We start from the raw sequence: 27,228 nt of genomic DNA, 5'->3' as shown, positions 1-27,228 counted from the left end.
GTCAGGCATGAGACAGTGTTCAGCATGTAAAAACGCACTTTATTGTTCAAGAACATGCCAGAAACAACACTGGAGACAACATAAGAGACAATGCACTGGCTTAAAGACTAAGAAAGAAAATGAGACTGTCCAGGTACCACTGTCGCCAGCTCATGTAAATTCCCCTCACAAAGTCACATCTCTGGTGGGCAGGCAATGTCTGGTTGAGTGTTTCCTGGACGGCCACAGGCTTCAAGCTCTATGGGACTCAGGCTCACAGGTATCAATCATCGATGAGAAGTGGAAAAAGGACTATCTGCCACACACAGAGCTGAGAGATGTAGCAGATATTATGGACACATCTGAACTCACCCTGACCGCAGCAAATGGGACCAACATGCCATATCTTGGGTGGGTTGAGACAACCTTCCAACTTGTTTCCGGAACGGAACAAACTGAGAAATTGACCATCCCCATGTTGATAATGAAAGGTTTTCAGCTCACATGCCCAATTATAGGCTACAATGTAATTGAATACATTGTGAATAAGACTGACCAAGCTAAACTGTACAGCACAGTGAGAAAAGCATTTCCCAGCCTCAAAAGACACAAGGTGAAAGCTTTTATACAGGCTGTTAGTGCAGATGCAGTTGACGAGTACAAAGTGATGACAAAGAAAAACTGTATTACTGTACCTAAAAAAAGCCACATGCATGTTGAGGGTCGTATAGCAGCAGGGCCATTTAAACAAGACATGGTCATGATATTTGAGCCAGACTTAAACCCCCAGTGGCCAGACGATCTTGAGTTTTTTGACACTTTGGTTAAAGTTAAGAAGGGTACTTTACCCGTCATAACACTAGGTGTCTCTAACCCAACTGACCATGAAATTGTCATTCCAGGCCGTACATTAGTTGGCTCGGTTCAGACTATTACAGCTGTTTTACCTGCCCAGGTGTTTGAAAAAGCCACATCTGTAGCTACTGTTAACCAGACAAATACACAAGCCCAGTGTAGCGCTAGTGAAGAGTGGGACCCACCTGTAGATCTTAGCCACCTGGGTGAAGAGCAGAGAGTATTAGCGAAACAGATGCTCAGAGAGGAATGCCAGTCTTTCTCTAAAACAGACAATGATATAGGCTGTATTGAAAAACTGAAAATGACCATATCACTCAAAGACTACGAACCAGTCAAACGCACATACCTGTCTGTGCCACGGCCGCTCTACCAAGAGATGAAAAGTTACCTGCATGATTTAATAGCACAAGGCTGGGTCAGGAAGTCAGACTCGTCATACTCCTCACCAGTTGTTTGTGTTAGAAAAAAAGATGGTACTTTAAGACTGTGCATAGACTACAGAGACCTGAATCGGAAAACCCATCCTGATCGCCAGCCCATCCCACGCGTCCAGGACATTATGGACAGTTTGGGTGGAAACTCCTCGTTTTCGCTTTTAGATCAGGGGAAAGCGTACCACCAGGGGTTCATGTCAGAAGGAAGTCGTCCACTCACTGCTTTTGTGACCCCCTGGGGATTATATGAGTGGATTCGCATCCCCTTTGGACTTATGAATGCCCCTGCAGCATTTCAGCGCTGTATGGAAGAGTGTCTGGATGGACTGCGCGACAACATCTGCATCCCCTATCTGGATGACACATTAGTTTACAGCAAAACGTTCAAAGATCACTTGGAGGACGTGAGAAAAGTGCTCCAGAGATTGAGAGGCTTTGGTATAAAGCTTAAGCCAAGTAAGTGTGACATGTTTAAGTCTGAGGTGCGCTATTTGGGCAGAATAGTGTCTGCAGAAGGCAGTAAAGTGGATCCTGCAGATTTTGAAGCAGTCAAAGCACTCAAAGGTATAAAACCACAAAATGTTGGTCAGCTCAGAAAAATGTTAGGCCTTCTCTCCTACTACAGACAATACATAAAATACTTCTCCAGAAAAGCAGGTTGTTTGTATGAACTGTTAAAAGCTGACAAAACCACAGAGAACTCAGACACCACAAAAGGGACAAGGGCAAGACCAAAGAGAGCCAGTCAAGTTGTGCCCTCCTCAAAACAAATCGTGTGGACTGACCAGCATCAACGTGCGCTTGAGGAACTAATAGACTGTTTGCTCCACCCACCAGTGCTGGGGTTCCCAGATTTCACACAGCCGTTCATCGTACACACAGACGCCTCACACAAAGGGCTAGGCGCAGTGTTGTACCAGAGACAAGATGGTAAGCTGCGAGTTATTGCTTATGGCTCCCGTACTCTAACAGCGGCTGAAAAAAACTACCACTTCCATGCAGGAAAACTAGAATTTTTAGCATTGAAGTGGGCTATCACTGACAAATTTAGAGACTATTTGTACTATGCCCCAACATTTACTGTCTATAGCGATAACAACCCGCTAACGTACATTCTGTCAACAGCCAAACTGAATGCCACCACATCAAGATGGGTCGCTGAGCTCGCTGATTTTCACTTCACCATTAAGTACAAACCAGGGAAGGAAAACAGTGATGCAGATGCTTTATCAAGAATGCCACTTGATGTCGAAACCTTGATGAGAGACTGCTCTGAGGAAGTGCCACCGGACACTATTGCAGCTGCTATCCAGGCCATTGAGGTACAGAAAGACACACCTGCCGCATGGACACTCTCAGCTGCAGCAATGTCAGTCACAGCAGAAGGTGAGCCAGCAGAAGCAACATTCACACCCATACCAAAAGAACAGCTTAATGAAGCGCAAAAGTCTGATCCTGTTATAAGCCCTGTATTACAGTGTAAACAGACAGATTCAAAACCACTGCCCAAAGAGCTAAGAACATTTGACCCTAAGACAAAATGCTTGTTCAGAGAGTGGGGCAAGTTAAGACTAGATAACAATGGCATCTTGTACAGACTCACTTCTGCCCGGAAACAGCTAGTCCTGCCAGATCAGTTCAAAAAGACTGTACTTGAAGAGCTGCACAATAATATGGGCCATCAAGGTGTTGATCGCACAGTGTCTTTGATACGTGAACGCTTCTTTTGGCCACACATGCAGTCAGACATCGAGCATTATGTGACCAACGTTTGCTCCTGTGTAAAGCAGAAAAAGCCCAGCCATGAAACAAGAGCTCCTTTAACAAACATCGTAACTACGCAGCCCTTTGAGCTGGTGTGTATAGACTTTCTCCTTCTTGAAAAATGCAAAGGCGGTTATGAATATATTCTAGTGATAACTGACCACTTCACACGTTTTGCCCAAGCCTATGCCACCACCTCAAAGTCAGGCAAAACTGCTGCAAACCTGATATTCAATGACTATGCCCTAAAGTTTGGCTTCCCCTGTCGCATTCACCATGACCAAGGAGGTGAATTTGAAAATCAGCTATTCAGTCAGCTCAAGAAACTGTGTGGCATGGCCGGTTCTAGGACAACACCCTATCACCCAATGGGGAACGGTCAAGTTGAACGTATGAACAGGACATTGTTGCAAATGCTTAGAACGCTAACTGAAACACAAAAGTCAAACTGGAAGGAATCTATCAACAAGTTAATGTATGCATATAATTGCACACGTTGTGAAGTCACTGGCTATTCCCCATTTTACCTACTGTTTGGACGGTCACCCAGGCTACCAGTAGATATGCTCTTTGGACTGTACTCAGAAACAGATTTTAGTGACCACAGAGACTATGTTGAAAAATGGAGAAAGGGCATGGAACAAGCCTACTCTATAGCAAATGAGAATGCAAAGAAAGCTGCTGACAAGGGCAAAAGACACTACGACACAAAAGTAAGGAGTTCTGTGTTACAACCTGGCGAGAGAGTTCTGGTCAAAAACCTGACACCTAGAGGAGGCCCAGGGAAACTGAGAGACTATTGGGAGGACACTGTTCACACAGTAGTCAGACAAATGGGGCCTGACCTCCCTATCTATGAGGTAAGACCGGAGAGAGGCAGAGGGCGCTCTAGAGTGCTTCACAGAAACTTGCTTATGTCATGTGACCACTTACCTTTTGAAAAAGTGCCTGAAAAAGATAATCGTACAAGACATGAACAGAAAAAGACTGATAAACCTGTCGCTGTTGTGCCAGACTCTGATGATGAGGGCAGTGTTGATGAATACCGCTGTCATTACGCACCACCTCAACCTGTGTCCCAGCCATCAGAACAAGAACTTCTCACAGCAACGTCTCAGCCCGCAGCTTCAGTCCCTGCTCTTGCACCAACACCAGAGCCTCTTGCTGGAGACCATCTGGAGGCGCCTGACCCAGTTGCCGTGGAGACAACTTGTGAGGAGGCAGAGCCCACTGCAGGTGACATACCTGCCCCTCCTCCACCTGTTGTACTCGAGAGACTTGAGGAGGAGACACCTCAGCGGCCACAGCGAGAGAGACACCCGCCAAGACGGATGACGTATGACCAACTGGGCACCCCATCTTGCTACAGTGTTCAGCCAGCACCGCAACTGCTTCCTGTGTACCCGGGCCTGGTTCCATGGTTTCCAGCTGTGCAGTCATACTGCACCCAGCCCATTGGTTTGTATGGACTCCAGCAAATGTAAGTTGACACTTTTCCACTGATGACTTGAGAACTGTACTTAAAGACTGTCATCAAGAAAAAGACATGAACTTTTCCCCATCTGTGGATTATAACCATAGACAATAGACTTTGTGAAGACTCACATATGGACTGGTTATAGACTTTGTCTTCAGTCACCAGTGATGGACTGTGGTGAAACAGGTGTTAAACCCACAGAATTAAGGACATTGGTTCACTCTACTGTTGATGTCCTGACTACAAGAGAATATAGACTGAAAAGCATCTTGTTGGTATAATGTCGGGACGACATTTTTTGAGTGGGGGAGAGTGTGACAGGTTGAATGACTATTGCATATAAAACTGTTCAGTTAATACTAATTCATATCAGTTGATATAAGGACGAAAATAATGTAAATATGGTAAGAAAATGGTTAAGAGTTTATTATTTTTCATGTTATATTAATGGCTTTCATGTTACTTAAGAGAACTGCAATCTATACATCAGTGATCGGCTAGTAAGCCTTTTCTGGGATCGATTAGTAGTGTCTCTATTCTCCACTAGGGGGCTTTCGCGCGTTCTCCTCACTGCAATAAACTACTGCATGAGAGACGCAAGTCATAATCACTCTCGTGATTCTTTTCCCCCTGTTTTCAGGTAAAAGTGTTTAAAAGTTGATATATTTCCAATGTGTACACTGTTAAGATATTTAAGAGGTAATCCTTCATTGTTTTGTAAGCGTTAAAAGCATTACATTGCAGTTTTGTGCACATATACGTGGCGGTTTTGAGCTGTGTTTTGTACTGTGTAATGGCCATTAAGATAACGGCAGGAGCTAAAAACACCGCGATTGTCAGCCTTTTCAGGAAAAGAAAAACAGCGGGGAAGAGGAACGGTGATAAAGGGCAAAAAACAAAAACCAACAAAACAAACAGACAGAAAATACATATATCAATCACCTGGATCACCTGTTGAGAAAGAAAAAACAGAAAACAAGCAAACAAAAAGAGCAATATAATAAACAACATCATTGCAATGATCTATGTGAATATAACAGTAAATACTAAATATTGAATATTATTGTGCAGCATGTAGGATTGACAGCGCACAGTGTGCTTTGAGGTAGGAGCCAAAAAGGGTGTAGTTTGTGTGTGTGAGCACCTGTGTGTACACCTGTGAGCATGAGCACGCTTGTATTTAAAAGGTTCCTTCATGTAATGATCTGCTAGAGGGTGTGGGGAGCCATAGCCCCGTCCTCCAGGGCATGGAGCAGGTATGAAGGAGATCCAGGCTCCAGACATCCAGAGGCCCTCAGAGATCAAGAGACCAAAGAAGACCAATGGAGGGGCAACCGTGCCACTCTCCCGGAAAGAGCTGAGGAGAGCCCCAGATGAGGGGTCACTCAGCAGCCGCGGAGCAGAAGCCCAGGGGGGTTGCAGTGATGTGCCCGTGAGCTCCGCTGACAGAGCCCCAGGCTCCAGGCCACGTCAGGCAGCCACCAGGAGTGAGCCGGTGCATACCTGGATGCCCATCCCTGGACACAAAGAACCACCAATGCACCGATGTCTGAGTGCGTCTGCCACTGGCAGGGGGAGTGGTGGGGGGAGATAGGCCTCCATACCTTGGAGGGCCTGAGATGTCCCTAGAGAGGTGGCGTCTGATACCCGACCTGACATATAGACACAGACATAGAGGCGCACACAGAGACAAACATCCATTCCCACCCTCATGCTCTCATATGCAATTACTCAGCACTCACCCAATTTGGAGGCAGACCTAAATAGACACTGTACACACAATCACACTCCCCAAGCGTACTCTATATTCCAGGATTAGGTACCCTTGCCCCTGGAGGGGGAAAGTGCACCCAGACCCAGGTGGTGTTACCCTTTTCCCTGGGGTGGGGAGAAGCAGACCGCCCCGACTCCGCAGCAGCAGGGAGGCCCAACATTCCAGAGCCCAATCGGACGGCCAACTCCTCCTCCCAGCCCCCCCCGTCCCAACAGGCAACAGAGACTCCAAACCTCCCTCCGCCTGCTCATATGTAGTGTTGATGAATGTGTTTTCTAAGGTGCATTTAAAACACAGGAGTGCATGGAGCTACCTGCCAGTGAGCAGCAGATAAACGCATAGCCCCTTCTGATAGCCCTCAATGTATACGTGTATGTAAAATTGAGAGGTGGGCAACGGCGCCAGGGGTCAGGCTATACACCCTGATGGTGTTCTGGATGCCGTGTAGCGTGCCCACCAAGGTCCTATATGTACAGTGGGGCAAAAAAGTATTTAGTCAGCCACCGATTGTGCAAGTTCCCCCACTTAAAATGATGACAGAGGTCAGTAATTTGCACCAGAGGTACACTTCAACTGTGAGAGACAGAATGTGAAAAAAAAATCCATGAATCCACATGGTAGGATTTGTAAAGAATTTATTCGTAAATTAGGGTGGAAAATAAGTATTTGGTCACCTCAAACAAGGAAAATCTCTGGCTCTCACAGACCTGTAACGTCTTCTGTAAGAAGCTTTTCTGTCCCCCACTCGTTACCTGTATGAATGGCACCTGTTTGAACTCATCATCTGTATAAAAGACACCTGTCCACAGCCTCAAACAGTCAGACTCCAAACTCCGCCATGGCCAAGACCAAAGAGCTTTCGAAGGACACCAGGAAAAGTATTGTAGACCTGCACCAGACTGGGAAGAGTGAATCTACAATAGGCAAGCAGCTTGGTGTGAAAAAATCAACTGTGGGAGCAATCATCAGAAAATGGAAGACATACAAGACCACTGATAATCTCCCTCGATCTGGGGCTCCACACAAGATCTCATCCCGTGGGGTCAAAATGATCATGAGAACGGTGAGCAAAGATCCCAGAACCACACGGGGGGACCTGGTGAATGACCAGCAGAGAGGTGGGACCAAAGTAACAAAGGTCACCATCAGTAACACACTACAACGGCAGGGAATCAAATCCCGCAGTGCCAGACGTGTTCCGCTGCTGAAGCCAGTGCATGTCCAGGCCCGTCTGAAGTTTGCCAGAGAGCACATGGATGATACAGCAGAGGATTGGGAGAATGTCATGTGGTCAGATGAAACCAAAGTAGAACTTTTTGGTATAAACGCAACTCGTCGTGTTTGGAGGAAGAAGAATACTGAGTTGCATCCCAAGAACACCATACACCATACCTTGCTGCCTACTTCCATCTACGTAACATTAACAGATTGCTTCCTTCTCTTTCCACCCAGTCTACGTCCATTCTTGTACACAGTCTTGTTACCTCCCGTATTGACTACTGCAATTCTCTTCTGCATGGTCTCCCCCAAAAATCCCTCCATAAGCTTCAACTGGTTCAGAACTCTGCTGCTCGCATTATCACCAGAACCCCCTCCTACCAGCACATCACCCCTGTTCTTCAGGAACTTCACTGGCTCCCTGTGAAATTCCGGATAATTTTCAAACTTCTTCTGCTCACCTTCAAGGCCATTCATAACCTCGCTCCTTCTTACCTTTCTGACCTGTTAACCACCACTTGTTCTGCCCGTTCACTTCATTCTTCTTCTTCTATCCAGCTTACTGTACCTTCCTTCCGCCTCACCACCATGGGAAGCAGAGCTTTCAGCTGTTCTGCTCCCAGGCTGTGGAGCTCTCTGTCCCCTGAAATAAGAAATACTGGTTCTCTCCCCCAGTTTAAATCCCAACTCAAAACTCATCTGTTCAAATCTGCATATTCACTGTGAGTCCACTGTTTGTTCATTTTATCTTGTGCTTGTATTTTATTGTTCTTATTCTCCCATTGTTTTACTAAGTGTTTTATTCTATTGTAAAGTGTCCTTGGGTGACTTGAAAGGCGCTCATGAATAAAATTTATTATTATTATTACCTACTGTGAAGCATGGGGGTGGAAACATCATGCTATGGGGCTGTTTTTCTGCCAAGGGGACAGGACGACTGATCCGTGTTAAGGACAGAATGAATGGGGCCATGTATCGTGAGATTTTGAGCCAAAACCTCCTTCCATCAGTGAGAACTTTGAAGATGAAACGAGGCTGGGTCTTCCAACATGACAATGATCCAAAACACACCGCCCGGGCAACAAAGGAGTGGCTCCGTAAGAAGCATTTGAAAGTCCTCGAGTGGCCTAGCCAGTCTCCAGACCTCAACCCCATAGAAAATCTGTGGCGGGAATTGAAAGTCTGTGTTGCTCGGCGACAGCCCCAAAACATCACTGCTCTCAAGAAGATCTGCATGGAGGAATGGGCCAAAATACCAGCTACTGTGTGTGCAAACCTGGTAAAGACTTATAGTAAACGTTTGACCTTTGTTATTGCTAACAAAGGTTATGTTACAAAGTATTGAGTTGTATTTTTGTTATTGACCAAATACTTATTTTCCACCCTGATTTACGAATAAATTCTTTACAAATCCTACCATGTGAATTCATGGATTTTTTTTTCACATTCTGTCTCTCACAGTTGAAGTGTACCTCTGGTGCAAATTACTGACCTCTGTCATCATTTTAGGTGGGGGAACTTGCACAATCGGTGGCTGACTAAATACTTTTTTGCCCCACTGTATGTGTTATGAGAGTGTGAGTAATGTGAATGTCTAAGTTGTGGGATAAAATTGAGGCACAGGCAGCCAGAAGGGGAGAGGGGGGGTGCCTCCCCTGCACCCTTGTGACACACCTTTACCCCAAGGCCCTGCATGTGTGGGTGATTGTTGTGGAGCGGGAAGAAGGAAGCAGCTGGAGATGGGGAGGGAAGGAAGGGAGGGGCAAGTGCCCCCTCAGCAGCGCCGCCTGGCCCCACAGAGCCCGGGAAAGCCCACCCAACCCCACCACAGAGAAAACTGCACCCACCCCGTCATCCACTCATCTTCCAGACTACACAAGACAATAGACACTAAGCTGAGTTCTTCCTCCACCTCTCCTATATCTCCCCCACCAGCAGAGTGAGTTCCTGGAGAGAGGAGACCTCCTGCAAGATGTGACAGCCTCCCCCACCAGTTGAAGAGCCCCTCAGGTGGCTCGATGCACTGGCGGCACCCTGCGCCAGGGCTGAGCCCCCATACACCCACCCACCCAAAACCCTGGCGACACACCAACCAGGACCCAAGGCCCAGCCAGGGCAGCCTGGTGACGTAGCACCCCCAGAAAGTAGTAGTATTTTGTATTGAATTAATTGAAGACTGGGATTTCTAATTAAATGAAAGCTTTGTATGCATATCTGAGACAAGAAGTTTTGGTCTAAGTTAACTAATAAATCCGCTTCCCATTTTGCAATAGGAAGTGATATTGATTCATCTGTTTTAGAAAGCATTCTGTACAGTTTGGAGAGTAATTTTGGGGTTTTAAGAGTAAGAAATTATGCCACACTTGATGGTGTTTGTAGTTCAACCTGACCGGGTTTAAATTTCTTTTTTACTATGGACTTAATTTGTTGATATTCTAAAAATCTTTTCTTGTTGATCCCATATTGTGTAACTAGTCTGTCAAATGGAATAAATTCTGTTCCTTCTAATATATGTTCTAAGCATGTGATTCCTTTACAACTCTGGAAAGTTTATCATATTATTGTTTTGTAACACATCAGGGTTGTTTCAGATAGGTGTACGTTTCCATGGGATTAATGAAGACTCCGTCAATTTTAGAAACTCCCACTATGCTGTCAGAGAAGAGCTAATGTTGACGCTTTTAACCCTTTAAGACATACCATAGAACCAAGTCCGCCAGAGCTTATATTATATTTTTACATGCTGTAGTGCCATTTTTGGGAGCATTTCAAGTTTATATACATCATTACAACCATTATAGCCCAAATTTTAATAATATGAATAAATAACAATAACATTAATTAATAACAGAAAAAAGTTGTAAATAAAGAGATTTTTGAAATTAAAAAAAATTTGAAAACTTTTCTTTTTGCATTGAATTTGTACAATTCCAGCTTAATGTTGCAATAATTGCAAGTACTAGAAGCTCTGATATACTATGATTGATTTTTGTTCATTAAATATTTTTTGGTGTTCTTCTCAGGCTTGAACAATATGATAAAACACTTGGGAGCAAATATACACATTATTAGACCAAAGCTGGAGGCCAGAATTGCAAAAATCTCCACAACTACAGTAAATTTCCCAGGGGAGCTGACATATGCTGGGATAAATGTGATCCAGACAGTACAGAATATCAACATACTGAAGGTGATAAACTTGCCTTCATTGAAATTATCAGGTAATTTGCGGGCTAAGACTGCTAAAACAAAGCAAAAGGCAGCAAGTATGCCTAAGTATCCAAGCACAGCCCAGAAGCCAGCAGCAGAGCCTAATGCACATTCCAATATAATTTTCTCCTTGTACGTGGTTAGATTTTTTATTGGAAAGGGAGGGCTCACTACTATCCAAACAGTACATATTAAAACTTGAAGAAAGGTGAAAGACACAACAGTCATTCTTTGCTGTGGAGGACCAAACCATTTCATCACATTACTACCTGGAATTGTCACTTTAAAAGCCATTAAGACCACTATAGTTTTCCCAAGTACACAGGAGATAGAGAGTACAAAGGTGATCCCAAATGCAGTGTGACGCAGCATGCAGGACCACTCAGATTGTGCTCCAATGAAAGTTAATGAACATAAGAAACACAGAGTCAGTGAGATGAGCAGCAGGAAGCTCAGCTCAGAGTTGTTGGCCCTGACAATTGGAGTTTTCCTGTGACAAAAGAATACAGCTGCAATTACGATGGTCAGACAGGCACCCACAACTGAGAATGTAGCCAGGATAATTCCTAGGAGGTCTTGAAAGGAAAGATACTCTACAGGCTTAGGGATGCAAGTGTCTCTCTTTGCGTTAGGCCAGAATTCTTTTTGACAAGGTAAACAATCAGTCGAATCTGGATAAAAAACACATAAATACAAAATTTTCTTGATTTTCATATATACACAATGAAACATTTTAAATGCATGGCAATCATTTCTCTTTACCTGTGCTATTACTGATCTCCCCCTCAGGACATGCTGTACAGTCATAGCAGCAGATGGGTTTTCCTTTCTGCAACACTTTACGAGTTCCTGGAGGACAACTGTCCGTGCACACTGACACTGGCACCTGTCAAAGACATAAATGTTGGAGAATACATGTAAATATTTAATATGCAGCTGTAATCATTGTTTACTAAAGTTTGACTGCTTACTTTCGTGCTACCCTCCATCCAGGTAATGTTTTTGTCGATCTGGAATTCCTGGCCCACGGGCCGTGATGCATCGTACAGCCCTACAGCCACTATCTCAGTCGCACCGTTTTCACTTTTCTGCCAGTTAGCCAGTTCATAAATAGCCACAGGATCCCCATTAGCATCAAATGACACTTCATAGCCATTTCGGGAAAAATTTACTTTCTTCAGCTCAATTAAAATCTGAAAAGACGAAATTAGGTATAATGGGAGGGGAAAGGAAAAAAAATAATTATGCAATATTTCAATAACAAATATTAATATTACATATCAACTCATATTGCAGTTGATGAAAGACACTGGCATCAACATATTTATTTCTTCTGACCTGTTTGGACTCTAACTTGGTTAACTTGTCACACTTTGCAGTGCCATTTATTTCCTGGCACACTGCATTATGGATGGCATGTGCTACTGCATACACGGCCTTGTACACCATGTTAGTAACTCTTAGCTGTGATTTGTCAGTGGACTGGTTTTGCAGATTCTGTATGTCTTCATTTCCATCACATACTTTCTTCTTTGCAGTGGCATCTAAAAATTACAAAAAGGGCAAACAATCACACGAGTGCTTCTGATTGGTTGAGGAAGAATAAAGTAGTTTATCATGGCCCTTTCTCAATTCTCAAGTACACGAGTCCGTACTCATGTTCTCTGCAAGTCCGGACTTGCCAAGAACACGAGAATGCAAGCACGGACTCGCGATTTGTACAGTTGGAACACCACACTTGATGATATCACGGGTCCGGAGTTTTTACTGCCGTCCCCTCTTAATTTAACTGTGATTAACCCTCTGGGGTCGATGAACGCGCCGGTGCGTCAAAATCACATGACCAATTTAAGACGACACAGCAACAAGATGCAGCGACCCAGAGTCTCCATTTCAATGTGGGTCTAAAGTGCGGACTTCAAACTATATACCAGTTTTTAAATGGCCACGTAAAACCAGAGTTGTGATAACAAATACACACTATTGTTTTTCCTAAACAAAACAGTGGTGTTTACAGCGGGAAGAAACAGTAAAAACTGTTTTCTACAGACAGCGCCTGCAATCACTCCCCGCTTGCAAGTGAAAAAAGAAACAACACCCATTTCCTATTGGTGTTAAATTGTGCCATATCAACCAATCAAAAGATGATATGGCAACATGTGGTATTTTGTTGTGTATGAAGAGGGGGAAGTTTTAGGAGTGACACTGGTGACAGAAAGCGGGCGAGCAAAGAGAGAGCGTGTTTTCATATGTGAGACATTAGTGACGTTGAGTGTGTTTGGAGGCTATATTTAGTGTGTAGTGTAGTCACTGTTTTGTGTGTTAGTTATACTAGTCAATGTCACATTTGCTCCAGAAAAAGCCACCAAAGGCAGATTCCAGTGTAAACGCTATCCCCACATGGAAAACAGGACTGGTAGAACTACTGTTGTCAGAACTGCAGGGTTTAGGCCTGTGGTGTTCTCCTATAATAATAATAATAATAATGGATTGGATTTATATAGCGCTTTTCAAGGCACCCAAAGCGCTTTACAATGCCACTATTCATTCACTCTCGCATTCACACAGTGGTGGAGGCAAGCTACGGTTGTAGCCACAGCTGCCCTGGGGCAGACTGACAGAAGCGAGGCTGCCATATTGCGCCATCGCGCCATAGCCACTTTACCCTACCGCCTACTGGTGTTGGCCAGAGGGCCAACACCAGTAGGCGGTTGAAATTTTTTTCTGAGTTTAGATCAATTGTGCTAATATAGTATGCCAAAATGAAAAATTAACTCCATTTTCAGATATTTGAGGTTGTGCTGAAAATAATGAAAGCAAACAAGGCAAGATAAACAGTTTTTAAAGGTAAGATATAGATGTAAAATCAAAAGTAGACAAAAACGGCCAATTACACCCTGGACCCCAGAGGGTTAATATGTTATGAAGCTTAACACTAATCTCAGCTAAACCGATTTACTCAGGAACAAATAAAACACTGAAATAAACCAAACATTAACATTTCGAAGTTATCTAAGAGATTTATATATCATATTTAACCTGAGTAGCGAAACACCGCGGGGGGGTCAAAACGATGTGCCAGGAGTCCATTGTTCTTGCCAACTCTAGTGATCCTCGACCTCCCGGTCTGCTATGGAGCTGGTGGGTAACAGGCATCTCTGAAAACGTCGGAGCACGTTTGGAAATATTTGATATCTTGATAAGTCGAGCAGATATTCGAAGCTTACACAGCTACATTCTCTCTTGAAAATAAATTAAAAGTTTGTTTTGTGACCCAGAAAGAGTAATATTTAAATGTTTTTAGCCACGCTCTGCCATTGCTGCGTTTGGGTTTTCAGTGAAATGCATTCTGGGATATTTAGCTATACCAAGTACACACAAGTCACCACCAATGCATGCTCAATAAAAAAGGCGGAGCGAGAACACATCCGCAATCACAATCTTGGCTTGATGCGTACGTTGAATTGGAACAGTATTTGGTCTCCCACTGGTAACGTATCATGACTACACGAGAACGCCTCATGACTACTTTATTCAAAAAGCTCTATATCATCATGGAGGTATCTGGTGATGAATCAAACTACACATGACCAATGTAAGATGACACAGCAACAAGCTGCTATGTCAACCCTGAGCCTCCAATTTTTGTTTTAAAAGTGTGAACTTCAAAGTATGTACCAGTTTTTAAATTGTGTTGATAGGCCACGTAAAACCAGAGTTACGATAACAAATACACACAATGTTTTTTTTTTCCTGAATATTGTTGTTATGTTTACTGCAGAAAAAAAAACGGTGTTTTCTAAGGAAAGCGCTTGGAAGCAGACTCTTCTTGCGATCAAAAAAAGAAAAAAGAAAAGAAAAAAAACACCTCTTTCCTGTTGGTGGAAAAATGTGCCATGTTGACCACTCAGAAGATGATATGGCAAAATGGCTTTGGTTGTTTAGGAAGAGGGGGAAAACGGCAGCGAGAAAGCGAGAGGCAGCAAGTTTTGAGATGCAAGACATTAGCATGTTAGGAGTGTGTAGTAAGTGTGTCGTGCAGTCAAACATTTTGTTTTGTGTGTCAGAACAATGAGGCAACTGCTAAATGTTGCAGTTGCTGCCAAAATGCCACCAAAGGCAGCTTGCAATGTAAACGCTGGTCGAAGACACGAGGGGTGATACACCTCCTGCTTTCAGGCCTGCAGATATCAGGCTTGTGATGTTCTCCTTTATGTTAGAGTGGACAGAAAAATTTTTTAGGAGTAGCAAAAATAATTTGCACGTTATCTTATTTAATGCAGAACACCTGATTGTTCTGTAAGTACTTTGAATTGGTTATTTAAAAACTAGGAGTCGGAATTTGCCTCTATGTCCTTGTCTTGCCTCTATGTCCTTGTCTTGTCTTGTGTGCATTACTTTCCCTGGAATAGCCTCCCACTGTCGTTCTCTAAAACCTAAAAGAGAATTATGGATTTGATCAGCTGGTCTCTGAATGCTATTGACACCCTTTTCTCAACGAGAAATCTGGGCTCGGGAGAGCCTGAGTGCCCTGGAGCGACTTTCCCTGCCGGATACACGATGGACGGGTGGCAGAACTGGAGGATCATGTGCCTGGCGGGACTGTCGATCGAGGACGCTGAAGATATCTATCTATTCGGAACCATGATAACAGGGTTCATGCTGATCGGAGTTGGCTTAGCCCTGGTTTATCGGAGAAATAAGAGAGCGGAACCGGCTGTTCAAACCCCCCCCAAGGCTGCCCGCTGGAATCGAAATGGAACGAGGCGCAACCTCTCACAACGAACGTAATATGGTCAACACCTTGGAGACGCTTGCAGCTGCTGTGAAGGCTCAAAACAACACCATTGAGCGTATGAGGGGAAACATCAGAGAGAGGCCTGCTCAAAATGAGACCCTTGAGCGACAGTTGGAAAACATCGCGGAACGGATCACTGCAGTTGTGAGGTCTCAGAATCAAAAGAACGATAACACCATGGAACAGAAGTTTGATACCATCATGGGGAGGCTCGTGACTCTCCAACGGGAGATCGAGAGGCCAGTGTCGGAGTGTTAAAGAGCAGCCTGAAAAATTCTCCTGGGCTGCTTGCATGGAAATTAACAAAACCAACATAAACATTGCGGATCCCCATCACGGCACCAGCTGCAGGCCCAAGGCTGGAGCCAAACAATCACTCCCTGATAACGACTGTGTTACGGCTATTCTTCCCATCCCATGCAAGGACACCTGGATTGGCTGGAGGACTGTTTACTTAGCCTGATAGGCCGAAGGACACTGTCTCAGCTAAACTATGGACACGCACACACACACACTTACACTGATAAGCACTCACTCATTCCCCCTCCCTTTCCAACGCCTTCGATGCTTGTGCCCTACCGGGGAAGATAGCAGTCAACTGGACCAGCACAGATGCTGCAGGACCGGATGCGCTGTCTACACCGGCTCTCTCTTACCCTTTACCCGCCCCTGTTGCTTGTCTTGTGTTTCTATGGTGTATTGATAGTCATGTGCTTTTGTGCTGAGGTGTTTTTTCTGTTATCAAACTGTTCTCCCACTAGGAGCTCAGTCTGAGTGGAGGTTTTTTTTCTCCTCCTCTTACCTCATGTAGTGTATTTTCGTTGTTTTTTCCTATCAGCCTACCTTTCTGACATGTCTGCCAAATGTGATGTTTGTGTAAAGTTGGTCAGAAGGTTCCTTTGTAAGTGCTGTTAAGGTTCAAAATTGAGGAAGGAGAGTACAAACCACCCTTGGTCCAGAAGGTCTTGGTCAAACAATGATTTTAATGACTACACACGTGTGGGAAGAACACTCTGTACGCCGACAGCAAGTGATCTCCGACTTAATCAAAGCATAAACAGATATTTTATAGCATCAGGGTTTGATTTACTGACGCCCCTTCATGCGTCACAGATACATTTTATACATAGATCAGATCAACACCACAATGACTTTTAACCCAGAAGATCATCTTCTATTTTCATGGCTGGTACTTTCCGTTCTTGTCTTAAAGTGAATTGTTCCTCTTTCTTGCCGAGACACGACTAATCTCTCCTCTAAATAAATCTAACTCATGTGTGTGTGTGTGTTGACCCCACATGCTCTTTCTCAATTCACCTGTTGCACTTCTGACCTTTCACCAGGACAGAGGCTCACTGAGACTATGTGTATGTCTTCTACTAAATAAATGTTTTAACCAAGAACCTCTACTAAAACCTTAATATGAAATGACCTGATATATAAGTGTTTTGTAAGCATGTACTGCAATTCCTTCTATGGCTCCAAGTCACTTGCACAATAGATTGTCCGGACATCGCGCCGAACAAAGCTTCCAACCCCCAATTAATTGACCGAGCTCCAACTCTTTAATAAGCACAGATATGCATTGTGTATAAAATAGTCATAACTGCACCTGAAATACAAGGTCAACATAATAACTGTATGCATAACATCTTAAGGCCTTCTTAAAGCTATCTGTTACATTGTTAAAGCCTCGTCTTAGCCTGCTGCTCAAAATAACTTTCACTTCTGCAAAACTCTCCAAGCCTGTTTCCTGTCCTGTTACTTTTAGCCTTTCTGAAAGACACACTGTTCAACCCCTGAATGCAATATAAACTCCAGATTATATTATTAATGCAATGGTAATGATGACAATTATTTAACAATAGCAGTAAAATAATTTCCCTGCTCCACAGTGCGCATGCGCCATTAGCGTGCTGCCTGCTGTAACCCTAATTTCCCTCGGGATGAATAAAGTATTCTGATTCTGATTCTGATTAACGTGTTAATTGCGATTAATTAATTTGAAAAAAACAACAACGTACTAAAAAAATTACACATTTAATTGCAGTTTGCATTCCAGGCAAAAGCTAACTTTTGTCAATGCACAATTTCCTGGTATATCGATTACACTGATGCACACATCAGAGCTACAAAGAATCAGAAGAAAGTGCATTGCTAGGAATGATCCTAGCAATGGATGGATGAAAGGCAAATTTAATTTCAAAAGACTACCCAACTGAAGGCTTGATGACAGTGTGGTTTTGTGCAAACTGTGAAAAAGGAGTTTGAATAGATTCCTTAATATACATCAGAGTTAAAGGGAATATAGTTTCGGATTTCTTGTAATATTACATTATGGCGGTTAATGGGTATACAAAATAGGAAATAGGCCTGGAATGGGAACAAAGAATTGAGGTGCAGGGCAGGAGGACAATCAACACCCACCCCCAGGGCAGGAAGCAAAAGCTACTGAGGGTGAGGGGCAGACAAAGGGCAAATGGACACTACCTTAAAAGGAGATGGGGGTCAGGGCGTCAACACCTCTGGCAACTGTACCACTTTTTTTTCTATTGTGGGCGTGTTTACTGTAGGGGGAAGGAGACCAGAGGTTATAACTGTAACTGCTGTGTTACTCTTTAGATCACCCTTCAGAATAGGACTGCATAGGATGCAGTGTGCTGATCTCCAGATGCATCTGTAAGAATAATGGGTAATAAAAGGATTGTGTAAAACATGGAAACGTGATCACTACCAGGACCAAAAGAATCGCAGAGACTGGCGTTGTCTCAACACATAACACCGAAGCACTTCATGTTACCATCTAAATGCAAAACATGTTGCTAGCAGTCTGAGTACCAACAAAAGGTGATGGCAGCCCATACTTGATGAAATGACTAACTTAAGGACCAAAATTAGTAAGTCAACATTGGACAAACTTACAAATTCTCTCGCAAAATTGATTGCTCTGGACTGTAAACCACTATCAGTGGTAAAAGATAGGGGGTTAGAAAATGTACTACACTTAGCGTCAGGTGATCCAACTTCCAACTGCTCTGCCAAAAGACTATTTCAAGTAAAATTCAACAGCTTTATGACACTGAAAAGAAAGAAAAATTAGACACCTTAAGGACAGCCCTGCTAATATGGAGGAACTACACCAGGAGCAAACAAGACTTTGGTTACAGCCAAACAAAAGCACAAGCTAGTCGTTTTAACTCCAAAAGCTGGCGACTGTCCTTGAGCCATGCAAGTAAATCAAACTATTTTTTAACTTTTTGTTACTGTTTCTTCAAAAAGCTCTATCCGTTCTTTAAGTCTGACGTTATTAGCCTTGTCTGGGCCCAAACTCCGCTGCATGTCCATAAGCCAAATGATCACTGCAGCATCACCGAGAGCTAAAAACTGTCTAAATTCTTTCATCTGTAATAAAAAGATCAGTGTGGCTGCTCTACCAGGTGTAGCAATTAAGTTAAACATCCAGGCATCCATGAAAACGGAATTTATTAAACTTAATGGAGTTAGAAGTTAGCAAGGAGTTAGCTCGCTAGCTTCCATCTAAATATAATATAGCCTGTCCTGACTGAGAGATTTCTGAAACAAATTAAGATGTACAGCTCTGCTATCACTTCTGACATAAATGAAGACAGAAAAGTAAACTGCAGTGGCATTTGTAGGGTTACTTTAGTTTGGCTAGCTGATATATAACTGATATATAATAATGAGCTAAGTGATCGCTAGCGACACAGCTATGTTAGCATAATATAAACAGTGAAGGTGGAGGATGAATGCTAACTTCTTTCCACTCGATAAAGGTTGCCGTGAGGATTCTCAATGGTTAGAGACAAATGCAGTCGCATGGCAGGATGCTGTAAACGGACCAAACTTAAGTCAAGAGAACAACTGAGATAATTCATCCACAATCCGAGGTTAGTCATTAATATACTGCTGCATGGGCTGGGCTGTAGTTGCATTGTAAAGTTTTAAAAACTGAGCTTTAGCGTTAATAAAAACCGAGAGAGGGCGACAGTGATCACTGACTGTTTTTAGGGGCTTTTTGAGAATAAATAGAACTAGATACAAAGCATTAAAATGTTAAAAACACAAAAGCAGGGTAGTTTGGGCCTGGAAGCAGGATTCATCACGTCATCACTTAAAGACCGGATATTTGACAGTTATTGTGTAGATTAATATTTACTTTCTTGAACTGTCTACTACAGGTGTGTGACTGAGCTTCTTGGAGGTGAGACATATGTCTCATGTTCAGGGGTTTATCTGTTTTCTGCCACCTGCATCACACCATGGAGGTCTTCGATGATGACTCAAACTACATGGTGAAATTTAAAACCACCTTCACAACGTGTAGCTACCCTCAACCATCTGTGGCCCAAGATAGCTACTGTGCTTGGCCACACTTTAAGGATTTAAAGTGTCTTGCAAGGAGGAGAGCGAGAAGAGTTTTGGACCAGCCTTGAGGCCCTGCTGCAGGAACAGTGTAAAGATAAAAGCCTCAGCACAACCTCAGATGCAAAATGTACTCTCGTCAGAAAAGAGGTCTTGGGACCACTGAGCAACAGACCAGTTCTTTTTTTTCTTTAGCCCAGGTAAGACGCTTCTGACATCTGTTGTTCAGGAGCAGCTTGACAAGAGGAATACGACATTTGAAGCCCATGTCCAGGCTCTTGATGCACTAACTCTTACTAACTAACTAACACTTTTGAATGGCCTTTTTCCTAACTATCCTCTCCAGGCTGTGGTCATCCATGCTGTTTGTGCACCATTTTCTTCCATGCTTTTCCCTTACACATAACTTTCTATTAATGTGTTTTGATACAGCTCTTTGGGAACATTCAAGTTCTTTTGTAATGACTTTTTGAGGCTTTCCCCTCCTTATGAAGGGTGTGGATGATGATTTTCTGCACAACTGTAGGTCAGCAGTCTTCCCCATAAATGGGATTCCTACTGAACCAGACTGAGAGATAAAGGCTCAGGAACCATTTGCAGCTGTTTTGAATTAATTAGCTGATTAGACATTAACACTTTGAGCCTACAATATTGAACCTTTTTCACCATATCCTAATTTTCTGAGCTTTTGAATTTTGGGTTTTCATAAGGTGTAAGTCATAATAATCAAACTTAAAACAAATAAAGGTGTGAAATTTTTCACTTTGCATGCAGTAAGTCTAATCTTATATTACGTTCACCTTTTAAGTTGAATTACTGAAATAGATGAACTTTTTCATGATATTCAAATTTTTCAAGTTACACCTGTATTTTCTCCTCACACTTGGTCATGATTAATAACTTTTCAATTAAAATAGGTCAACCAATGAAGCTACATCCGACATCAGCAGTTGATCAGATAATTTAAACCAAGAAAAATGTCTTACTTTTGGTCAGTGTGCAGTTAAATGCATCCTCCCAGAACTCAGTAAGTATTTGAGAAGAAGCCACTTGTGAGGGGGACAGCTTCAGCAGGAAGTCTCTGAGGCCTGGGATTATAGACTTCGGAATCCCAAATCCAATGGCCCCAGCACAGAAACTAAACCTCGTTAATTCTGGGTTGGTTACCCATGATTCACTGCCTATCCACTGGCGGGGTGGGGAAGGCTCATGTGATGTGAGCTCCTTCAACAGGATCTTCATGTCTCCAAAAGATGCAAATGCCACAACAACTACAGCTTTAGACCTGGAGAGACAATGTAATGCATTAGAAAAATGTTTTTTAAATGTCTTCACATGATCAAACATTTATTTTACAAATAATTAAACAAGTCAATGCACAATAATTATCTCTGATGAGGAAACCTGCGGATAACATCTGCCACTCTCTGAATTCTGCTCTGTGGGTCTGTCCGATAGAAAGACACAGAGTATTCCACACAGATCCCCTCTTTATGTGCTGCTTTTAGAAATGAAGCCATGCCATTATTTCCATAATCCGAATCTGACCGAACAGCACCTATCCAAGTCCAGCCAAAGTGTTTCACTAGCTTGGCTAGTGCTTCAGCTTGAATCTGATCACCGGGGACTGTTCTGAAAAAACTTGGGTACTGCTGCTTGTCAGACAAGCATGCACATGTCGAAAAGTGGCTCACCTAAACCAAAAGAAATAAAACAGTGTAGCTCAGAAAATACCGCAAACACAAATATCACATAGCATATTTTAAATACAAAAATTGACAGAAATTGGAAATTGGCATTTACCTGGGGAATGTTAAAAGAACTGATGACTTGGGACAAACTGATGGATGTCGTAGACCCCGAGCCACCAACAACAGCCATCACCATACCAGAATGTGAGCAATTGTTATCCGTGGAAAACACAGGGTCGAAGCTATTTAGAAACTGAAATGCCATATGCACTGCTACAGGCACTGATGCACATGAGTCATAGATCTGATACCCGAGCCTGATTCCGGGCAGCAGCTCTGTGCTGTTGTTAATCTCTTCTATGGCAAAAACCATTGTACGCGATGATTGCAGTTCACTGGTGATAATACTGCAAATAGTTGTGTCACTGTTAGAATATACACTGTAGATTTAGTTTAAGTTAAATGTTAAAAAATAAAATAAAGAAAAAATCAACAACAGGATAATTTAAACAAATTAAAGTCTTTTCATTTCCTTTTAAATATAATTCCTTTCCTGTGTTTCCTTTATAAAACTGTTATTTAACATATTGTATAATTTGTTTTTTAAAATACAACATTTTTTTTATAAAGAATAAAAGACCATTGTTTACATTTTTTAACACTATACTGAATCAATGTAGTTCCGTAGATCATAACACACATGAAAACATTTCTCTCCTCATACAGTCCAACATGTTTTTACTTCTTCTTCTTCTCATTACTGAACTTCTTACTTACTAACCTTCCTTTGCATTTTACAGGCTCAGGCATGCTGGTGTAGTCACTGTAAACTGTGTTCATGTAGACGTGAAGGGAAAAATCACCACCAATAACAAAGTCCCCATCCTTTGAAAATGCTGGTAGACGAGTGCTTCCCTGCAGCTTGCAGTTCAGAGAGGATGCCGTCGTACCATCTTGAGCTCCTATATGCCTAGTCATTTGTCTCATACCATCTAGACACACTGCAAAGGCAACAGCTGAGTTGAGGTGAAACAAACAAACAGGCAATACCAAACCAATTACAAGAGCTGCAATCTCCATTTCCATCTAAAATTGTCTGTATATGGGCACACATTGTTTCCATTGGTTTATATAGGTCTTCAAACAAAGGGGTTTTGTCATCTTCTCACCTTCTTGAGAATATGTGGTCATGGATTAACCCTTACATGGTGTTGAATTTCTAAGTCTTCACAGTATGGTTTTGATTGGGCCCAAGATTTCCCTCACAATAATTGGCAACAGCAAATGATACAATACAGCTTTATTTAATTTAGATTGGAACATCAACAGATTTTTAATCCTTAAGTAATGTTTCATAGAGTAGAAAGAGTGTATATTTTTGTTTTTGCACCAATTTTGGGGGGAGAAAAACAATATTATCACACACAATCTTATGCTGGTATACCTAAGACAGAAAAATATCATAGTATTAATAATTTAAATCTATTTTTTGGAAAGTGTAAATGGCAAGAAAATTCTGGAATTGTCGGGATTTATTATGTGACTGTACTACATAACCATTACTACTACTAACATTGTCTTTACTCTGTAACTACTATCTGTAGTAATACAAAGGAATTAAAAAAGGGTAAATGGCCTTTATTTGTATAGCGCTTTACTAGTCCCTAAGGACCCCAAAGCGCTTGACACTTCCAGTCATCCACCAATTCACACACTGGTGATGGCAAGCTACATTGTAGCCACCCTGGGGCGCACTGACAGAGGCGAAGCTGCCGGACACTGGCGCCACCGGGCCCTCTGACCACCACCAGTAGGCAACGGGTGTGTCTTGCCCAAGGACACAACAAGCAAGACTGTCCAAGCCGGTGCTCGAACTGGCAACCTTCCGTTTACAAGGCGAACTCCCAACTCTTGAGCCACGATCGCCCCTAAACAAGTTAAAATTTTGAGCACAAAAGTCATTCATTAGTCTGCATTCAAAGCATTGGGAGGAAATGTTGCATATTTGGGATTTTTATGTGTTTCTTAACCTCACTAAAATAGTAGCTCAGGTGCTTCTCTGTTCTCACGACATTCCACTCCATCTTTGATAGCTGTTTTAATCTTAGTTAGCTCATAATAAACGGATTTCACTTTAGTTAATGTTGCATTTTTTTTTCTTTTTTCTTTTGCCTGTCCCGTTTGGCTCTTTTGCCATCAGAATTGTTGTCTAAAGGCAAAGAAAGATGCCCAACGGATTTACTTTACCAAATTGACCATCCCAGCCTTGCCGTAATGGTCCATTTGATTCACCTTTTATTGTTCATTTTATTTTCATTTACTGAATGCGGGACAGACTTGACTGGGGGAAAGAAGGGGAGAAAGAAAGAGGGAAAGAGAAACAGCTGAGAAGAGGGACGGGGGAGAAGGGCAAAAGACAAAAACCAACAGAATGAGCAGAAAAAAAAAAGAAGAAAAAAAAATGCATATATCGATCACCTGGGTCACCTGCTGAGAAAGAAAAAAGAAAACAAGCAGAAGAGAACAAGAGTAATAGAATAAACAACATCACAATGATATATGGGAATATGACAGTAAATACTAAATATTAAACATTATTGTGCAGCACATAAGATCAACAGAACACAGTGTGCTTTGAGGTAGGAGCCAAAAAGGGTGTCGTTTGTGGGTGTGATCACCCGTGTGTACACCTGTGAGCATGGACGTGCTTGTTGTTTTTTTTTTTTTAAAGGTTCCTTCATGTAATGATCTGCTAGAGGGTGTGGGGGGGCCACAGCCCCGTCCTCCAGGGCATGAAGCAGGTATGGAGGAGATCAAAACTCCAGACATCCAGAGGCCCCCAGAACACAAGAGACCAAGGAAGACCAACAGAGGGGCAGCCGCGCCACTGTCCCAGAAAGAGCTGAGGAGAGTCCCAGATGAGGGCTCACTCAGCAGCCGCGGAGCAGAAGCCAGGGGGAGTTGCAGTGACGCGCCCGTGAGCTCCGCCGGCAGCCAGCCGTGCCTGAGTGACCGAGCCCCAGGCCGAGAGGCCGGGGGCACCCCACCTCCGAAGTGGCCCGGGCGAGCCCCAGGCTCCAGGCCCCGATAAGCGGCCGCCAAGGAGTGAGCCGGTGTGTACCTGGACGCCCATCCCCGGACACAAAGAACCACCAACGCACCGATGTCTGAGGGAGTCCGCCACTGGCAGGGAAGTGGTGGTAGGGGGAGATAGGCCTCCAAACCTTGGAGGGCCTAAGATGTCCCCAGAGAGGTGGCGCCTGACACCCAACCTGACATATAGACACAGAAATACAGGCACACACATAAACAAACATCCATTCCCACCCTCATGCTCTCATATGCACTTACTCCACACTCAACCAACGTGGAGACAGACATAAAGAGACGCTGTACACACGATTACACTCCCCAAGCGTACTCTACACACCGGGTCTAGGTACCCTTGCCCCTGGAGGGGGAAACTGCACCCAGACCCAGGTGGTGTTACCCTTTTCCCTGCGGTGGGGGGAGGCAGACCACCCCGACTCCGCAGCAGCAGGAAGGCCCCACACTCCAGACCGCAGTCGGACGGCCAACTCCTCCTCCTAGCCCCCCCACTCCAGCAGGTCGCAGAGAACGGGGGTGAGAGAAGATTCCAAACCTCCCTCCACCCGCTCATTGTAGTGTTGATGCATATGTGTTCTAAGGTGCATTTAAAACCCAGGAGGGCATGGAGCTACCTGCCAGAGAGCAGCAGGTAAGCGCATGGTCCCTCCTGCTAGCCCTCAATGTCTACGTGTATTTAACACCCTGATGGTACTTTGGATTCCGTGTATTGTGCCCACCCCCAAGATCCTATATGTATGTGTAATGAGAGTGTGAGTAATGTGAATGTCTAAGTTGTGGGATAAAATTGAGGCAGAGGCAGCCAGAAGGGGACAGGGGGGGTGGCCTCCTCTGCACCCTGGTGACATACCCCTACTCCAAGGTCCTGCATGTGTGGGTGGTTGTGGTGGAGCGGGAAGAGGGAGGCAGCTGGAGATGGGGAGGGAAGGAAGGGAGGGGCAAGTGACCCCTCCCTGGGGCCAGCACCCCCGCTGACCCCAGTAGGCACCCCCATACTCCGCGACCCGCCAGGGAAAGGGGGCCCAGGCCCATCCAGACCGGGGCCCAGCGCAGCAGCGCCTCCCGGCCCCACAGAGCCCGGGACAGTCCACCCAACCCCACCACAGAGAAAACTGCACCCACCCCACCATCCACTCATCTTCCAGACTACATAAGACAATAAACACCCAGGCTGAGATCTTCTTCCACCTCTCCTGTATCTCCCCCTCCTGCAGAGAGAGCCCCTGAGGAGAGGAAAGCTCCTGCAAGATGTGACAATCTTCCCCACCAGTTGAAGAGCCTCCCAGGTGGCTCGATGCACCGGCGGCACCCCGCTCCAGGGCTGGGCCCCCATGCACCCACCCGCCCACAACCCCGGCAACACACCAACCAGGACCCAAGCCCCCGAGGCCCGGCCCGGGCCCCAGCCCAGAGACGGAGCGCCCCCAGAACCTCACGCCCATCCCGGACCCACCCAGGGGCAGCCAGGCTACCAGGTCAGTAACCCACGTCCGTCAGCACAGACCCTCCCCTAGCCCCGCTGCACGCAGCCGCGAGGAAACAGTCATCTGAGAGCCAACAGAGCCCCTAACCGGACGTGACCGCTACCCCGGGTTGAGCCCCCCAAGGAAGATGCCTCCGGGGAACCCCCCGACGCCCTAAGCCTGTCCCTACCCCCACACCAATCACAACAGTGAAGGCGGGACCAAACTATGACCCCCCCACCCCCACTAGGTGATGGAGCTGATCAAAGGAGCCCAGAGCAATTGATCTGATGTGGTGGCAGAGGCTGTATCAAGACTAATGTAATCTAATAGATAATTTCTATATTGGTTAGAATTAAGATTGGTTTTATTTTTCCAGTTCATGAGGACTGTTTTCTTGGCTATGCATAGGGCAGTGAAAACCATATGGGCGATATTCTTTTCTGAAGTGACATTATCTAAGCTGCCTAACAAACACACTAAGGGGGAAGTTGGAATGTTACATTTCAGACACTTCGATAAGTCTTCACATATCTCGCGCCAAAACTTCTGAACTGGTGGACAGAACCAAAGAGCGTGGATATAATTGTCCGGTGAATTGGTTTGGCAGTGTGAGCAGTTGTTGGTAGACGTAAAGCCCATCTTGAACATCCGATGACCTGTATAGTGCACTCTATGTAATATTTTGTATTGAATTAATTGAAGACTGGGATTTCTAATTAGATGAAAGGTTTTTAAGCAAATCTGAGACCAGAAGTTTAGGTCTAAGTTAACTGATAAATCCGCTTCCCATTTTGCAATAGGAAGTGATATTGATTCATCTGTTTTAGAAAGCATTCTGTATATTTTGGATAGTAATTTGGGGGTTTTAAGAGTAAGAAATTGAACCACACTTGGTGGTGTTTGTAGTTCAACTTGACCCAGTTTAAATTTCTTTTTTACTATGGCTTTAATTTGTTGATATTCTAAAAATCTTTTCTTGTTGATCCCATATTTTGTAACTAGTCCGTCAAATGAAATAAATTCTGTTCCTTCTAGTATATGTTCTAAATATTTGATTCCTTTACCACT

The 27,228-nt window shown here is 43.9% G+C and overlaps 1 protein-coding gene across 2 annotated transcripts in view; it reads right to left on the bottom strand.

Annotated features, from left to right (window-relative positions):
* Nucleotides 1–26,010, bottom strand: part of LOC308400648 (extracellular calcium-sensing receptor-like) — a 50,596-nt gene extending 24,586 nt beyond the window's left edge. The window contains exons 1-7 of one of the 2 annotated variants that reach the window (XM_080888484.1): nucleotides 23,622–26,010; nucleotides 21,699–23,514; nucleotides 21,300–21,589; nucleotides 20,882–21,180; nucleotides 12,053–12,258; nucleotides 11,686–11,907; nucleotides 11,477–11,600 (exon numbers count right to left, since the gene is read on the bottom strand). In XM_080888484.1, the coding sequence (XP_080744610.1) occupies nucleotides 11,477–11,600; nucleotides 11,686–11,907; nucleotides 12,053–12,258; nucleotides 20,882–21,180; nucleotides 21,300–21,589; nucleotides 21,699–21,959 (1,402 nt within the window). In that variant the 5' untranslated portion in view covers nucleotides 21,960–23,514; nucleotides 23,622–26,010. Of the gene's footprint in view, nucleotides 1–10,313; nucleotides 11,386–11,476; nucleotides 11,601–11,685; nucleotides 11,908–12,052; nucleotides 12,259–20,881; nucleotides 21,181–21,299; nucleotides 21,590–21,698 lie in introns of those variants that run through there. The other variant, XM_080888485.1, reaches the window with a different exon arrangement.
* Between the last annotated feature and the right edge of the window lie 1,218 nt (nucleotides 26,011–27,228).

The sequence above is a fragment of the Rhamphochromis sp. 'chilingali' genome (assembly GCF_963969265.1).
Source record: "Rhamphochromis sp. 'chilingali' genome assembly, chromosome: 8".
Lineage (NCBI taxonomy): Eukaryota > Metazoa > Chordata > Actinopteri > Cichliformes > Cichlidae > Rhamphochromis > Rhamphochromis sp. 'chilingali'.
Note: the sequence above shows the minus strand (reverse complement) of the source record. Positions and strands in the feature narration are given on the sequence as shown.